This window comes from Vigna umbellata, chromosome 7, assembly GCF_029865625.1.
Source record: "Vigna umbellata cultivar VRB3 chromosome 7, Vumbellata_1.0, whole genome shotgun sequence".
Taxonomy (NCBI): Eukaryota; Viridiplantae; Streptophyta; class Magnoliopsida; order Fabales; family Fabaceae; genus Vigna; species Vigna umbellata.
The window spans coordinates 47,143,353-47,161,896 of record NC_142171.1 but is presented as its reverse complement, the minus strand read 5'-3'; the positions used below and the strand labels follow the sequence as shown (position 1 = coordinate 47,161,896).

Genomic DNA, 18,544 nt, shown 5'->3' with positions numbered 1-18,544 from the left:
GTTCGATAAAGGTAATTGGCTTAAGTTCTTGATAATCCTATGTCGTTGTCATGCTCTCTCGAAGGTTCTACCTTTACCTTTTGTCATGCTACCCATAACCCGCACGATGTCCGCTTTCGTAACCGACTATCAAGAATGATTTTCTAACTGCTTAACTCAGATCCTTGACAAACAGTTCATATACTACCTCCAACTGAAACGTCTGATGCCATTCGATTCTAGTCCTCAACTCATCCCTACTCATGGATCATCATAGCCTACACAAGTCTTAAAATTTTCACTTTATTCATCCAAAGTTCTAAAGTAAGGTTACCCTTAGACGTTCTTCACGTTGCATTTCGATTCATCCTTCCTATTTATTGACCAAACTGGTGCACTTATAGTAAAACGCTCGTTCATAATAACTGCCTTCTCAAATTCCATCTACTCTGCTGAAGCTATTCTATAAAAGGCTACTAACACTAATTACGCATCTGGTACCAGGTCAGAGAAAAGTTCAACTCCACGTTGAGGGGATAACCTAGGCGCCTCTTCTTGGGGATTCGATAATTCAAACGTTTCTTATTAACGTTAGGCTACCCAAGGTGATTTACACAATATTTACCGGGAATGACTTCCTAGTGAAGCGACGCCAGCAAGTAACACACTCACTACCCTATCACTGAACATCTAATCTTATGGACCTTTTAACACTGCAAGGATTAACGAAGAGTATAAAATTGAGATTACCGGATCTTACCTGTTGGAATAGAAAAAGAACGGGAGTTTGGTATCGAGCGTCTAATCAATTGGTTTAAGACGCCAAGCGTGTTAATCCGAACGGTAAACTCTCATTTACACCGAACGATCAAGGAGGGAAAAATACAATTTCACATGCACTGAGAATACTTATTTCACTGATTTTCAATTCGCTGAACCAGTACCAGGGTATAGTATTTATGAAAAAAATGAAGAGTAACTACCAAGGACAGTTAATCAGAAACTGTTTGGGGTCATTCAAAATAATTAACGCTCGGCTTTACTCTAACATCACTACCCATGATTTTCAACACTATTGACTCGGCTATTTAACCTAAAATCTACCATCTCCCTTTTTTTTTTTTTGAAGCTAGCTTTTCTGCCTATTAGGCATTCTTGGTCATAACAAACCTTCTTTCTACACCGCTTACACTTCTGATTAGTGCTACCGAAAGATTCCCTCGCTACCACCAACGGAGGCCCCTAATAACGTTCGCATCTTTACCTATACTATTAAGTCCCTGAAACTCTCAACTAAACTCGATTCTCGATTTATCACGATTTACACACGTCCTAGCAATACTCCCATATATTCCACTCCTGTTGGTAAATAAGAGAAGAAGTAGATGACTAGCTTTAGTACTATCCTTCCACACCAAATCCACATACTGCTACTGAGACGTCTCTGCTGAAACTTGAACGCTCTTCAAATGTTGATAAGTCTGAACTAACGAAATGTTCCTTCGCTGCATATCGGTGATTGTTCATCCCATCCATGTCGTGGAGTTAAACGTACCCATAACCGTAAATAAGAGAGGAAAGACCTAAATGCCCCCTACTGAAAATACAAGGAGAAAATATTCCTCATTCTAACTCAGGGATCATATTTAAATCGAACGCTGACTACGGCCAAAAGCCAAATCAGCTTAGTCAACAAGACAGTGCATGACCGAACGGTAATTAATAAAACGTTCGGTCACAAGAAGACCAACAAGAGACCGAACGATCAGCAAGAAACCGGACGGTCGAGTTCAATAATTAGAAGGGTCAAATCTCAATCAGGACTCAGAAAAGAAAAACATCTCTGGCACAAGTCATGAGTGTACATCCTTATTGCTTCTATCCAGACATCTCTGTTCTCAAAGCTTTTAGTTGAATATATAGAATTGGCATCTAGATTTGGGAAAAACGGTAGAACATACCATTTAATCTCAATTCTCTATAGGAAAACATGACAAACCCGTAACTCACAGGTCGTTTTAGGAACTAACTGCTCTGATACCAATAAATGTAACATCCCAATAAATAGTAATTACTATTAATCAGAACTAATCACATTTACAAAAATACAGTGCAGTCTTAATATTTACAACAGCTGCTCCAACAGAAAACAGCACCTACAGCATCTAATAACAGCGTTCAGAATTCGTAATCAGTACAAAACCAGTGCTGAATAATCTATTCTGCTAAACTATGCACAGAACTGCCAAAATACAACGCAGAAAAAAAAACTAATTTCTAATACGGAACGAGCCTCTACTGCTCAGCTTTGACTTCAACTTCTACCAAGTTGGCATCCTCCAAATTTTCTTCTTCTAGCATTGATTCCAGGGGTGCCTCACCATCTGCTCACATCCACAACGGATGATCATTGCATTGACAAGACGGACATACAGATACAGTCGACAACACAAGGAAAATTTGCAAGGGTAAGCTTAGGTAATTTAATTCAATACCAACAGCATCATTTTAAAACATAGTAAATCAATCATACCATTCATACACTGTTAAATACATATATCCACACATACAGTAACTCATGCAAATTCTCATAATTAAAGACTGTCCGGACTGTATGATCCATGTAACCGCAGGCGTTCGTGCACCCGGGTGATGTAGTAACTGGGATACCCTCAACAGCTGCCACCCGAGGTTAACCCTTATCAGCCCAAAGTACTATGTAGGACTAGTGCCTCCTGCCATTCCCACGCATGAACTACTCTCCTCTACATGAGGATGAGCAATCACGGAATATCAGGATGAACAGCCATCAGCGATTTTACCATGGTCATACTACACTACTTCTCATATTCACATCATGGAGACGTTCCTCCTTGGAACGCTCATTCACAATCCAATCCAATAAATCCATTCACACTATCATTCGCACATTGTTAAACATTCCTCTTATTCAGATTTCCATTCTGTGTTCCACTCTCTTAATTTGAACCAAGTTTATCGTTTTAATAGATCCAGACGAATGTATTACAGTACACTGATATCACGTTTCTGAACAAAAGAAACGAACCATTATCCATTCACGGACGTTAAGACAAATGAGTAATGTAACTGAGATTGAGTCTAAAATATCAGAATAATACTTAGGAAAATTCTAAGTATAAAGACTTGAGGTTAAATGAAAAGGACCATCACGGTTTAAATGAATTCAAATAAATAATCAGAGTGTTAATAAATTCGGAAACGAACACTGCCAGTCAAAGACCGAACGTAAATTAATAAATTGAACGAACGCTGTTGAAGTTCACTCACGAAGCAATGATAAGGACGAGCGTTCAGTAGAACCCGAACCCTCCTTAGAACGAACGCTAGGTCAATGACCAAGCACCAAATAGAACGAACGCACATTTAAACGAACGTTCAGTATCAGACCGAACGCTAATTAGGACGAACGCTCAATCTAAGATCGAGAGTTCATTTGGACGAACGCTTAATATAATACTAAGCGCTGATTATGACGAACGCTGGTAAACAAGACCGAGCGTCCTAACTACACTGCACTTTATTTTCAGTTGTTGGACACGCTAGGCTAAGCCGAACGCTCACACCTAACGCTTGACACCAATAACGCTCGTTCTTAATCAAAGTCCTTTCCAAATGAAAGAATCCTTATTCTAAATGATGTTCCAGGGAAACCGAACGGTATAAGACCGTTCGATAACGAGCGTACATGATCAATCAGAGAAGATAAGATTTCCAGATTTTTCATTCATATTAACTTCACAGTTTTCATACGAACCATAACTTAGGATTTATCTCCAACATAATTCTCATACATTACAGAATTCATATCATCATCTCATCAATACAGAATTTTCCATTTTCCAGTTCAAACACATCATCAATACAGTTCAACACATTTTCATTCCAAACCATACAGAAATTCAATCATATTCAACATCACACTTCTCATTCTCTGCATACAGTTCAAACAATATTCCTCACATACATCCAGTGCAACCATGCTCGTTCATGCATACTTAAATATCATACAGTTCATACATCCAGTACAGTTTCATGCCTTCACACACATCATACAAGTATAAATTAAATTACTAAAGCTTCCCTTACCTGGTCTAGCAGTGCACTTCCAAATGCTTAAGGTTTTCTCTCGATCAATAACAGCTTTCTACCCAATGAATCACTCCACGACTTTCGCTAAATCTAAGATACCAAAAAGGACATCAGATTCAACCTATAACCCATGCATGCAACCAGGATTTGGTTCGCATGAACTAAAAGGGACCAAATGCAGGGACGAGAACTTACCAGATCAGTTCTCAGTTTTGTTCGGATCAAAATGATGCTCACAGTGCTGAGGAGGTTTCTACGGTGTCTGAAATAGGATTGGAGGAATTGATAGTGAGTTATCTTAGAGAGAAGATGGAAACGGTTTAGAGAGAAGTTGGAGGATTTGAATTCAGATTTTCTGGGAAGAAGATGAAGCATGCAAGGAATGGAGAAGAGGTTTCCAGAAAATATTTTTCTCTTCCCACGCAGGACGAACGTCCATTCTCTGCATGCCACTTGTTTTCCACTAACGTTTTTGGAACGTTCCCTCAGTGACACATGGCAGGCGCATGCAGAGTGGAAGTGAGTGGGTTTTGACGTGGCAAGGTGTAATAAATGGTGATCAGAGTGTGGATTTAAGTGCTTAATTAATCAGGTTCTCACATAGTGTCTATGATTAGTATTATTAGAAATATAAATGAAAAAAGATAATTAACATTATATTTAAAATTGATATTTTTCCCTTAAACTACATTTATTATGAGCCAAAAAACAAAAGAATTTTGCTTTGCTATTAATTGTTTTAAGCAATTAAGTGGTGTAATTTGTTTATTTTAATGTGGAAATTGTAAAAGGAAGAAAAGAAAAATAAATATAATAAGAAGATAAGTTGTTTATATTAAGAGAAAGGATATAGAAAGTAATAAGAAATTAGTGAAAATTTTGTAAATAATATGATTAATAAAGCAAAGTAAACAATAAATTTTAATTTAATAATTAAATAAGTTATTGAAGTATCTTTAAATTAAAATGGAAATATGATTAAATGTTAAAAAATATTTAAATATACATAACTCACATCAATTTAAATGTTCATTATTTTACGAATCGAGTATAAACTCATCAAAATAATTGTTAATTAGTTGTTATTGTCGAAAGTCTTTAATTTTATAAAATAAAATTATCTCAAAATTATCTTTTAAAAATTAGAAACTATAATACATTTTAAAGTAAAATAAAAATAAAATTTCATCATAAAGTTAGCCACCAATCAAAAAAGGAATATTTAGGCCAAAAACATTTTAAATCTCTCTTTCAACTATAATATGATTGAAAAAGAAAAAAGTATATGGGGTTTAGTACCTTTGATGTTGATTTTTTGGTGAGAAAAAAGGGATTTTGTTAAAGGAAAATGTTATTCCAACAACGCTTTTTTAACACAGTTTTGACAACGTGCAAGTGGCAGCTTCCTATTGGCTCAGTAATTTGAAAATGGAACAGAGAAGGGGTTACGGTCATAGGGGTATTTTGGGCTTTCTAAATAAAATTTTGACAAAATATGGGTTTCGCGGTTTAGGGTGCCTTCCTTCTTCTCGTTCGTTCAAGCCTTCCTTCTTCTCGTTCGTTCGCGGTTTAGGGTGCCTTCCTTCTTCTCGTTCGTTCAAGCCTTCCTTCTTCTCGTTCGTTCAAGCCTTCTCTGTCGTCCGTCTTCTCTCTCGGTGTGTCGTCCGTCTTCTCGTTCGTTCAAGCCTTCGTTCTCTTGCCGTGTTCGAAGCTTCCATCCTCGGTTTCGTTCTCTCCTCCTTCTTCAAAACGTGCGTTGAAACCCTTACATTTTGGTGTAAGTAAAAATGGGCTAGCCCTGACATTGTGTTTTACTCTGTGTTTTTGTTTTTCATTAAGTTGAATGATATAACTGAGTGTGGAATGTTGTCTTCTTAGGGCCGTTGCAATGGAAGGGAAAAAAGCAAGTGTAAGAAAAAAATTAAATTTTTTGTTTATATATTATTTAATTATCTTACGGATTGTAGTTAGTAATAAATTTTTATGATTTTTTTTGTAGTGGCGACTTCTTATCTCGATGGATTCATCGATCATAATTGAAATGAATCGTTTACTCCGACAGTGTCATGTGGATCGGATTAGGATGACACCATTTATGTGGTGTGTGAATATTAATAACCTTGTGGAGGTGAATTTAAAATTATTGAAGGTTATGGTTAGCAGGTGGGTTGGAAATGATAACAGTTTTAGAGTTAGTCAAAAGTTGGTGCCCTTTAGAGTTGTTGATGTGTTGATGAGCTTAGGTTTAGAAATAGGTGGTTTAGAGATTCCCTTTGATGAAGTAGTTGGTGGATTGGTTGGTGAAATGTTCAAATCAAAAACCATCAGTTTGAAGGACTTGACAGACATGTTTAATGTCATTGTTCATGATAAAAACATTGAAGTCGATGTAGTGTGTAGGTTATATATATTAGTTTGTTTGGTTGTTTTCTATTTCCCTAGGAAATCAGGGCATGTTTGTAACATGCCTTTTGGAGTGTTAGATGACTTAGACCGTTTGTGTCTATATGATTGGTGCACCGGTGTACATAAACACATTGTAGAGAATTTAAATAAATGTAAGAAGAAAATTATGGGAGCAGGTATCCCCCAGTCAGTCACTCTCAGTGGCAATGTGGCAGTCTTGCAGGTAATATGATATGTAGTTCACTATTTTGATGTAGTGCAGAACATTGTGAATTATGTTTGATGAAATAATTTTATGATATTTTAGGCTTGGGCGGTTGAGAGACTCTCTTTGCATGGTCATCCTTCGCACCGGTTTTTCCCGCGCATAATGAGATGGTTCCCGTTTAAATCAAGGACCGAAAAAATTGAAAATATTTTTATGACCGGAGATGTAAGTGTTTTGTTTTTCGTTATTTTGTATGTTAAAATGGATTGTGTATTTTGTCTGAATTTGTTGTGTGCTATTGGTGCAGTTAAATATGGAGTGGTATATACGAAATGAAGATCGTCATAGGCCGGAAATCCGTGCAGCTTTCAACATGGATGACGAAGGATCCTTGGGTGAAGGATCCAAGGTTGACAAAGACGATGATGAAGACGAAAGCTCTGATGACGGGGCATGGGAAGCAGGTGCGGAGGAGAGATTGAGGAAAAATAACGAACATATCAGAGCATTGAATGCCAAGATTGGAGTTTTGACTAGGGAGCTATTTGAAATTTATCAAACTCCAATCTTTCACGAAGAAGATGCATGTGCCATTGATGAAGAGGTTGGGGGTGGAGTTGGAGGTGAGGATAATGCTGAAGTTGGGGGAGAAGAAGAAGGTGATGGACATGGAGTTGGAGGTGAGGAGAATGCTGAAGTTGGGGGAGAAGAAGAAGGTTATGGAAATGAAGTTGATGACCCCCTAGGTGCACATGCTGAAGTAAGAGGGGATGATGAAACTGTTGGTAACATTAATTTTATTGAAATAGAAGATGATGCTGATGAAGGAGAACCAGAGGTGGTGCCATTGGCTATACCCCCATTGCGGAGTTTTGTTGGTGATCCAAGCACTAGTGTTGATGCAAACCAATTGTATACAGCAGTCAGCATCAGAGAGATGAACGTACACAGGTATGTGGTATGAATTGTAGTTGTGGTTGAGGAATATGTATTGTTTGTGATTGACTAATATTTGTATGTTTAGGGTTGTAAGCGAGATAATTGGCCAAAGCTTGAGCATGACTTCAATTTACACTTTGGCCCCAATGAAATACGTTGATAACATGGTTAGTATTGTCACATTTGGTTGTGTTTCATGTTATAGTTTATTTTAGTAATGTGAAAATTTTTTATTGTGTAGGTGGTGTTATTTGCTTGTACGGTCTTTATGTACTTTGAGAAAAGGTTGTCCGGTGTTGTTAAGAGGTTTCATTTTAGTCCGTTATACTCGGTAAATAAAATTTGATATTGTGTCATATTTATGATTGAAGAAAGTATTTTTGATCGATTTTTTATTGATGATTTTGAAATTGTCCACAGCACCATATTCTTACAGATTATAGGAAACGTCCTCAGAATCGGCATGTATTCACGCTTCATAACTATAACACTTATTTGCGTTCCGATCATTTTGGACTTGAAGAATTACCCACGGCGGACTTTGTGAGTAACCTTGAATTTGCAAATCTTGTCGACTTTTGGTTGTAAATGTGTTACTGAAATTGTTTATATTTTTTGTAGTTGTTTCTGCCATTTGTCCACGATGATCATTGGTGGTGTTATTCAGTGAAATTGAGGTCAATGGAGATTTTTGTGATTGATTCATTGGGGAAGGGGATCAGAGACCGCAAAAGGATAGACACAGCCGTTGTAAGATTCGACATCTTTCATTGTTGATTACCGTGTGATTATGACATAACCCTGCATTGTTTAAGTAATTATTGTTTTTGTTAACTGGTAGGCTGAAAATATGGCACAGTTTTTTTGCATCCTGATGAATATACCGGAAGGTAGTATTGGTCCTTTGACAGTTAAACAAGCAAATATCCCATCCCAACCAAACTTGTAAGTTTCTTGAACTGTACTGCCGGATTATATTGTGATGTATATGGGCAAAAGTAATCTGATGTTGTGGGTATATTATTTCAGACATGATTGTGGAGTAATAATGTTGAAAGCAATGGAAATCTGGGATGGAGATGAAAAATACAATGGGAAAAGCATGCCTGAATACACAACTGTAAGTTGGAACTGTGTGTTTGATAATATTCTTGTATGTCCTGGTTTCTAATGTGGAAAATGTTGGTTTCAGGAGAAGCTGCTTGGGATTAGAAAGAAATATGTGTGTGACTGGATCCTGGACAACGAGAACATTAGCAGAATGGAAGCCCTACATCTATACGGCATTGTCTAGGATTGCTAAGAAATTATCAAATTTTGACATGTATAAGATGTTAAAATATGTACCTAATGTTATTTGACAATTTTGACATGTATAAGATGTTCAAATATGTAACTAATGTTATTTGACAATGTACAGTATGTGTTTGTAATAAGAATAGTGGTTGGATTTCGAAATGAATTGTTTTAACTTTGCATTTGTGTTTGTTATAATGACAAAATTAGTGATTGAAAAATGAACGCAGCATTATAATAAAAATTTGAAAAGTACGAGACCATTTTCACTAAAATTAATGGTAATTAATGCGAAGGATTTGATCAATTTCTGAGTGGGGAGATGGGTGTTGGTGATTGATGTGAACGCAAGAAGCGTGGAGTGACCCGTGATGAGTAGGGGGACGAAGTAGTGCAAGGAATGAGTGAGACTGCTGAAAAAAGGCTATGGTAATCGTTTACAGGACCCCTGTAAAAGATTACCCGAGAGGAATTGCCAATTTGTACAGAAAGTCCAACACAGGTACTCAGTCAGGTGAACACAGGTCACCATTGGCAAAAAAAGTGACTTTTAGGCACTTCTGCACCTGTCTGAGGCTGGTGCACGTGTTCCAATGGTGGGAGAGGGTGGCTGGTGATGTGATGTGAGTCCAAGGAGGGTGGGGAGACCCCTCATGAGTTGGTTGAGCAACCTGTGCAAGGAATGAGTGAGACTGCTGAAAAACGCCTACGGTAATCGTTTACAGGACCCCTGTAAACGATTACCCGAGAGGAATTGGACATCTGTACAGAAAGTCCAACACAGGTACTCAGTCAGATGAACACAGGTCACCATTGGACAAAAAACTGACTTTTAGGCACTTCTGCACCTGTCTGAGGCTTGTGCAGGTGTTCCAGTGGTGGGAGAGGGTGGATGGTGATGTGATGTGAGGCCAAGGAGTGTGGGGAGACCCCTCATGAGTTGGAGGAGCAAGGTGTGCAAGGAATGAGTGAGACTGCTGAAAAAAGGCTCTGGTAATCGTTTACAGGACCCCTGTAAACGATTACCCGGTAGGAATTGCCAATTTGTACAGAAAGTCCAACACAGGTACTCAGTCAGGTGAACACAGGTCACCATTGGACACAAAACTGACTTTTATGCTAATCTGCACCTGTCTGAGGCTGGTGCAGGTGTTCCAATGGTGGGAGAGGGTGGCTGGTGATGTGATGTGAGTCCAAGGAGGGTGGGGAGACCCCTCATGAGTTGGTTGAGCAACCTGTGCAAGGAATGAGTGAGACTGCTGAAAAACGCCTATGGTAATCGTTTACAGGACCCCTGTAAACGATTACCCGAGAGGAATTGGACATCTGTACAGAAAGCCCAACACAGGTACTCAGTCAGATGAACACAGGTCACCATTGGACAAAAAACTGACTTTTAGGCACTTCTGCACCTGTCTGAGGCTTGTGCAGGTGTTCCAGTGGTGGGAGAGGGTGGATGGTGATGTGATGTGAGGCCAAGGAGTGTGGGGAGACCCCTCATGAGTTGGAGGAGCAAGGTGTGCAAGGAATGAGTGAGACTGCTGAAAAAAGGGGCTGGTAATCGTTTACAGGACCCCTGTAAACTATTACCCGAGAGGAATTGGGAATTTGTAAAGAAAGTCCAACACAGGTACTCAGTCAGACGAACACAGGTCACCATTGGACAAAAAACTGACTTTTAGGCACTTCTGCACCTGTCTGAGGCTTGTGCAGGTGTTCCAGTGGTGAGAGAGGGTGGATGGTGATGTGATGTGAGGCCAAGGAGTGTGGGGAGACCCCTCATGAGTTGGAGGAGCAAGGTGTGCAAGGAATGAGTGAGACTGCTAAAAAAAGGGGCTGGTAATCGTTTACCGGACCCCTGTAACCGATTACCCGGCACAAATTGGGAATTTGTAAAGAAAGTCCAACACAGGTACTCAGTCAGATGAACACAGGTCACCATTGGACAAAAAACTGACTTTTAGGCACTTCTGCACCTGTCTGAGGCTTGTGCAGGTGTTCCAGTGGTGGGAGAGGGTGGATGGTGATGTGATGTGAGGCCAAGGAGTGTGGGGAGACCCCTCATGAGTTGGAGGAGCAAGGTGTGCAAGGAATGAGTGAGACTGCTGAAAAAAGGGGCTGGTAATCGTTTACCGGACCCCTGTAAACGATTACCCGACACAAATTGAGAATTTGTACAGAAAGTCCAACACAGGTACTCAGTCAGATGAACACAGGTCACCACTGGCAAAAAAAGTGACTTTTAGGCACTTCTGCACCTGTCTGAGGCTGGTGCAGGTGTTCCAATGGTGGGAGAGGGTGGCTGGTGATGTGATGTGAGTCCAAGGAGGGTGGGGAGACCCCTCATGAGTTGGTTGAGCAACCTGTGCAAGGAATGAGTGAGACTGCTGAAAAACGCCTATGGTAATCGTTTACAGGGCCCCTGTAAACGATTACCCGAGAGGAATTGGACATGTGTACAGAAAGTCCAACCCAGGTACTCAGTCAGGTGAACACAGGTCACCAATTGACAAAACACTGACTTTTAGGCACTTCTGCACCTGTCTGAGGCTTGTGCAGGTGTTCCAGTGGTGGGAGAGGGTGGATGGTGATGTGATGTGAGGCCAAGGAGTGTGGGGAGACCCCTCATGAGTTGGAGGAGCAAGGTGTGCAAGGAATGAGTGAGACTGCTGAAAAAAGGCTCTGGTAATCGTTTACAGGACCCCTGTAAACGATTACCCGGTAGGAATTGCCAATTTGTACAGAAAGTCCAACACAGGTACTCAGTCAGGTGAACACAGGTCACCATTGGACACAAAACTGACTTTTATGCCAAGAAGATGTTTACAGTGTTCCCTCACAATACATTTTGAGGCGCTGGAGCAAAAACATTCGAAGAAGACACACACTAATAACAGCATCGTATAGTAATTCGACAAATGAACCACGGATTCAAAGATACAAACTGTTGTGCAAACGTTTTTATGAAATTGCTGAAGTTGCATGTGAGTCTGAGGAAGCTAGTACTGAATTGGAAAAAGAACTTAATTGTTTGGGTACAAAATTTGGATTCAGTTCTTCCATGACAAATAACATCATCAGTGATGCAGGCCAACTAAGATACGATACTGGTGCATGCACGTCAATACCACTTACTCCAGTTGGAACATCTGATGTCCTTGTACACAGTCCTGCAACTGTTAAGCGAAAAGGACGTCCACGCACAAATAGGTTGAAGTCCACTGTTGAGAAAAAAACCAAAAGAAGAAAGTCAACTTCATTGACAAACACTTCAACACCACCAACCGAACAATGCGTGAGTCATTATTTACGGTCAAAATATTTATTAAATAGTTTTTAGTCTATCAATTATGTTTAACTTAGTAGTTGTGTTGTTTCAGGGCGAAAGACCAAGTAATGTTCTTGAATGTGATCACCGTGAACAATTTGAAGCGGACACTATCCAACTATCACAAGATACCGAAATGGGTCATTTTGGATTTATGTCGTTGTTGTCAGCTGTACATAACAATTTCGATAACAACATCAACTGATATATACAACTTGTTTGCTGCTTATTTTGTAACTTTTTTCTGTTTTTCAAAGTTAAAATGGTCTTCGATGAAATTCCTTTAATGAATGTATGTGATGCATATGACCACACCAGTATTTGTTATTGTAATCGATTACGAGGCTCTAGTAATCGATTACGAGGCCCTTGTAATCGATTACGAGGCTCTGGTAATCGATTACTGTGTTCAGTTAATTAAACCTAATTATCCAGCTGCATAACGTGTATAACTTGCAATCGTGTTCGTAACCGCCCAAAACACATCCTTCCTCATATTCGTTTCGAAAACCTCTCTTCTCTCAGTGCAAAACCCTAAACGAAATACAATGGCTGATCGTGGAACGAAGAAACAAAAGGCATCTTCTTCCGTTGGTGGACGTCGCCGTCGCCGGAGTCCAACCCCATCACCATCGTCATCCCCTCCTACGCCTACCAATGATCTCTTCTCGTCGGATGAGCAACAGGAGAAATATGCCCAACATTTCGTAAATCGGGAAATTTTGGAGAGTAAGTATCTAGAGGACGAATACTTTCAAGGAAAAATTTTCAATTCTATGACATATTACACGAAGCTGGGCCGACTGAATTTGTGTGTTTAAGAAGACATTACCACCCACAATTAGTCAGAGTGTTCTATAGCAACATGTCAATATCAGATACGGGGGTTATTCGAAGCGAAGTTAGAGGGGTCAAAATTAGGGTCAGCCCTAATCTTTTTCAACAACTGACTAATCTCCCATCTGATGGTGTTTGTTACGAAGGCAAAGTTGTAGATGAGTGGAAAGAACAATACGATTCTATCACTGCAAGGCAACTAGTGTGTAGAGATGATGCAGCCATACAATCTAGAATACTAGCGGGGCAAATGAAGGTTCAACCAAGGATACTTCATTACGTTCTCACTAGAGTATTAATTCCTCGTGCAACCAATATAGGTCAGGCATCCGAAGAGGATATTATGCTGCTATGGGCATTTTTCAATTCCATTCAAATTAACTGGGGACATCTTATTAGATATAAGATGAAAAGAGCATTAAGGGAGAACGCAAAGTTGCCGTATCCACATTTGATAACCATCTTCATGGAACACTTTGAAGTGCCTACTGAAAGTTATCCCATTTCAGAACTGAAGTTCAAGCAAAGAATTGGTTGTGAAGTTCTAGCATCATTTGGTTATATGCAAAATGATGAAGGAGAATGGGTTCCCAAAGGCAATGCCCCCCATCCCCCCTTACAAGAAGGTCAACAGAATCAAGGACAAGATGATGAACAAGGCAGTTCATCTACAACACTAGATAATGTGATCAACCGCATAGAACAACTTCAAACCTTTGTTGGTACAAGATTTGATGCCTTTGAAACTCGATTTGATGCCCTTGAAACAAGATTTGGAAACATGGACATGGTCATCACTACAAGGTTTGATGCGTTGCAATCGCGTGTTGGGAACATTGAAGAACAACTGCAACACTTGCCAAGTACTTCTGGAAACAATCCTTAGACTTAAAATTGCTTGTTTAGGCTTTCTTTACTGCATTTTAAAGAACTATGTACTCCAGTTCCTGCTTTGATCATTTCAAGTATTTAATAAAATGAAGTTGTTTAGTTTCAAAATGGTTCCTCAATTCTCGACATTTATTATGTAATGTTCAATTTACGATACACTTAATACCATGGCAGTTGTGAGTAAAAGTCAGTAACCAATACCACTTAATACTAACCAATAACACTAACCAATACCACTTAATAACACTACAGTTGTCTGTAAAACTAAAAGTCAGTTTTTTGTCCAATGGTGACCTGTGTTCACCTGACTGAGTACCTGTGTTGGACTTTCTGTACAAATTGGCAATTCCTACCGGGTAATCGTTTACAGGGGTGCTGTAAACGATTACCAGAGCCTTTTTTCAGCAGTCTCACTCATTCCTTGCACACCTTGCTCCTCCAACTCATGAGGGGTCTCCCCACACTCCTTGGCCTCACATCACATCACCATCCACCCTCTCCCACCACTGGAACACCTGCACAAGCCTCAGACAGTTGCAGAAGTGCCTAAAAGTCAGTTTTTTGTCCAATGGTGACCTGTGTTCGTCTGACTGAGTACCTGTGTTGGACTTTCTTTACAAATTCCCAATTCCTCTCGGGTAATAGTTTACAGGGGTCCTGTAAACGATTACCAGCCCCTTTTTTCAGCAGTCTCACTCATTCCTTGCACACCTTGCTCCTCCAACTCATGAGGGGTCTCCCCACCCTCCTTGGCCTCACATCACATCACCATCCACCCTCTCCCACCACTGGAACACCTGCACAAGCCTCAGACAGTTGCAGAAGTGCCTTAAAGTCACTTTTTTTTTCCAATGATGACCTGTGTTCATCTGACTGAGTACCTGTGTTGGACTTTCTGTACAAATTCCCAATTTGTGTCGGGTAATCGTTTACAGGGGTCCTGTAAACGATTACTAGCCCCTTTTTTAAGAAGTCTCACTCATTCCTTGCACAGCTTGCTCCTCCAACTCATGAGGGGTCTCCCCACCCTCCTAGGCCTCACATCACATCACCAGCCACCCTCTCCCAGCATTGGAACACCTGCACCAGCCTCAGACAGGTGCAGAAGTGCCTAAAAGTCACTTTTTTTCCCAATGGTGACCTGTGTTCATCTGACTGAGTAGCTGTGTTGGACTTTATGTACAAGTTTCCAATTTGTCTCGGGTAATCGTTTAAAGGGGTCCTGTAAACGATTACCAGCCCCTTTTTTCAGCAGTCTCACTCATTCCTTGCACAGCTTGCTCCTCCAACTCATGAGGGGTCTCCCCACCCTCCTTGGCCTCACATCACATCACCATCCACCCTCTCCCACCACTGGAACACCTGCACAAGCCTCAGACAGTTGCAGAAGTGCCTTAAAGTCACTTTTTTTTCCAATGGTGACCTGTGTTCATCTCACTGAGTACCTGTGTTGGACTTTCTGTACAAATTCCCAATTTGTCTCGGGTAATAGTTTACAGGGGTCCTGTAAACGATTACCAGCCCCTTTTTTCAGCAGTCTCACTCATTCCTTGCACAGCTTGCTCCTCCAACTCATGAGGGGTCTCCCCACCCTCCTAGGACTCACATCACATCACCAGCCACCCTCTCCCACCACTGGAACACCTGCACCAGCCTCAGACAGGTGCAGAAGTGCCTAAAAGTCACTTTTTTTCCCAATGGTGACCTGTGTTCACCTGACTGAGTACCTGTGTTGGACTTTCTGTACAAATTGGCAATTTCTCCCGGGTAATCGTTTGCGGGGGTGCTGTAAACGATTACCAGAGCCCTTTTTGAACACTCTCACTCATTCCTTGCACAACTTGCTCCTCCAACTCATGAGGGGTCTCCCCACCCTCCTTGGCCTCACATCACATCACCATCCACCCTCTCCCACCACTGGAACACCTGCACAAGCCTCAGACAGTTGCAGAAGTGCCTAATAGTCACTTTTTCTTCCAATGGTGACCTGTGTTCATCTGACTGAGTACCTGTGTTGGAATTTCTGTACAAATTGGCAATTTCTCTCGGGTAATCGTTTGCGGGGGTGCTGTAAACGATTACCAGAGCCTTTTTTCAGCACTCTCACTCATTCCTTGCACAGCTTGCTCCCCCAACTCATGAGGGGTCACCCCACAGTCCTTGGACTCACATCACATCACATGTTACTCAAAATGACCACTCCAACACCAACATGTTACAAACAAGCCTGCAACTTAGGAGACAAAAAAAATTACGACATTCTGAAATCGACAGACCCACAACTCATAATAACAATGGTATTGAATACATAAAATATGAGACCAATTCAAACCAAAACTCAAATTTTATTTCATTGAACCAAATCGGATACATTGAACATTGTTTTCTTAATCTATTTACAATGATTACAATTTTCATTACTTTCCAAATAACATTTTCAATCAACTAAATACACAGATCACTCATTTTTTATTCTAAGCACTACGGTCCCGGTGTATGGAGTCCTAAGTGCTCTTCCCTTGTAACGCCTTCGTGATCCAACCCTAACATACGTCTTCAAAGGTTGTTCATTTCCAGTAGGGGATTGATGAGAGGGTCGCACCTCCCAACAAAAGTTGTGCATAAAAGAATGCAGTATAGACTAGGAAGTGACTCCTAGGTCGTCTCTCAAGGACCAATTTGTGGTTCAGTCTCAGATCAAACACGTAGTGGGGGGGTTTGTGAAAGGCTTGTGAATGCAATTTGAACTAAATTAAAATTTGAAAATCGAACACAACCGAATATAATTGACGGTATTCAAGTGCGTAAAAACACTAAACTGAACACAGCAACAAATAATTATCCCAACACAATTTCATGCTATTAAAATGCAACACTTAATTAGAAAGATGACAAGCAATTCCAAATATAATGTAAAATATCCTAAGGCAAAAGAAATAAGAAAAGATAAATTTTTTTTCTACCATTTCACGTGACTCATGTGCTCTCCTTAATCAACAAAATGATTAAAAACATTCACCGCTTGAGCATTTTCCCAACCGAGAATCAAAGCCAATGGAGCACCTCTTCTTCTTGGACGCAATGTGAACCAGCCGTGAACGTTCTTCAAATTAAAAATTGTTTGAACCAAAGAAATAAAAAGGGCCATGTTTAATCAGCAAAATAGAAAGTGAAGCTTTTTCTTTCATTCATCATGAAATGAGCGTAAAAACCATTCTGAGACTTCAAGAACACAAGCCAAGAAAACAAAACGTGACAAGTGGCGGTTCTAACACGTCCCAGCTCTCTCCCGTAAAAGCCATCTCCTTTCACAAAGAATCAGCGTGTACCACTTCTATGCTGGACGTGTTCAACAGCTTTCTTCTCTCCAGCAAAGAAAATAAAACTCCAATCACCAGCTGAGATGAAAATGATTCACCGAATGCACCTCACAGAATCAGCGCATCTTCTTCCAAAATAAAACCCACCATACAGTTTAATAATGAAGCATTACTGGACTGAAACTTCACTCCAAAGATTTCATGAACCAAAATGAAATTAAATGCCAAACTGAAAACGTAACTGCATGCACAAGTAAAGCAAAATTCTAATTTATGGAATATATAAATGAACGTTACAGCAGTTGAACAAAAGCTTCAATAAAAAGGTGTACAAAACCAAAAGAAAAGGCAATGAGAATTCAGCAATTTGAAATTAGCGTGGAGCTCTTCTTTGCAGTATCACCGTGTATCCTTCTTAGAGCAACATCACCCTCCATTCTTCGTAGTGAGAGTGTGCTTTTTTTTTTTTTTCATTCAAAAACAACGTTCTTTTTTTAAGTGGAGAAAAATTCCGTGAGGGTGACGGCTGTTCCCCCACCAGAGCCCCCTTTTGAATTGAATGTTAAATTGTTATATATGGTGGCTGCTGGAGCTAGGTTCTGCTGGATGCCTTGCTGGACCAGGGTTGCTGGGTGCACCGCTGCTTCCTTATGCACCTCCCAAGACGCTGCTGCCGCATGAATCCAAGCTGGATGCTGAAGCTGCTGGAGGTCTGGGCCGTGACCGTGCTGGAGCGAAAACCTAGTGGATGCTCACACCTCCTTCTTGTGCTTTTTAATTTGCTGGTTGCACCCCTTCATTAAATGAAAGTGAAGTTTCTTTTCTCGGTGGCAGCTTCTCTTTTCCAAAGAAAATGACTTTGTTGGTGGTGGATGGACCCCATAGGCCGTTACCTTCTTTCCCATGTGGACACTTCCCTCTTCCTTCTTTACGTGAGATGCTACCAAGAAAAATACCGTGGATTACTTTGTTTCCAGCAACAAAACCGAAACCAAGCTTCATGAACCAAATATCTTTTCCACTTTTTTTTTTTCTTCAACACACAAAATAAACCAATGCAACTTCTTCCAATTAAATAACATAGTGTGTAGATGAATATTTTATTTTCAAATGTCCCAATTTGTATTTCCAAAATTTTCCCTGCAATTAATAATGAAAATAATTAGCTCAGATAATTCAAATTAGTTAAAATAAGAATTTCCGATCAAA

At 40.2% G+C, this 18,544-nt stretch overlaps 2 protein-coding genes across 2 annotated transcripts; both read left to right on the top strand.

The window, feature by feature from the left end:
• Window positions 1-6,193: 6,193 nt before the first annotated feature.
• LOC148196447 (uncharacterized) lies at window positions 6,194-8,957 on the top strand. Its single transcript, XM_088095467.1, has 10 exons — window positions 6,194-6,739; window positions 6,824-6,949; window positions 7,032-7,675; window positions 7,749-7,830; window positions 7,905-7,994; window positions 8,084-8,206; window positions 8,285-8,413; window positions 8,505-8,608; window positions 8,693-8,783; window positions 8,856-8,957. The coding sequence occupies exons 1-10, from the start codon at window positions 6,194-6,196 to the stop codon at window positions 8,955-8,957; spliced, it is 2,037 nt and encodes a 678-aa protein (XP_087951593.1).
• A 684-nt stretch (window positions 8,958-9,641) lies between these two features.
• On the top strand, window positions 9,642-12,492 carry LOC148196446 (uncharacterized). Its single transcript, XM_088095391.1, has 3 exons — window positions 9,642-9,670; window positions 11,789-12,254; window positions 12,340-12,492. The coding sequence occupies exons 1-3, from the start codon at window positions 9,642-9,644 to the stop codon at window positions 12,490-12,492; spliced, it is 648 nt and encodes a 215-aa protein (XP_087951517.1).
• Window positions 12,493-18,544: the final 6,052 nt, after the last annotated feature.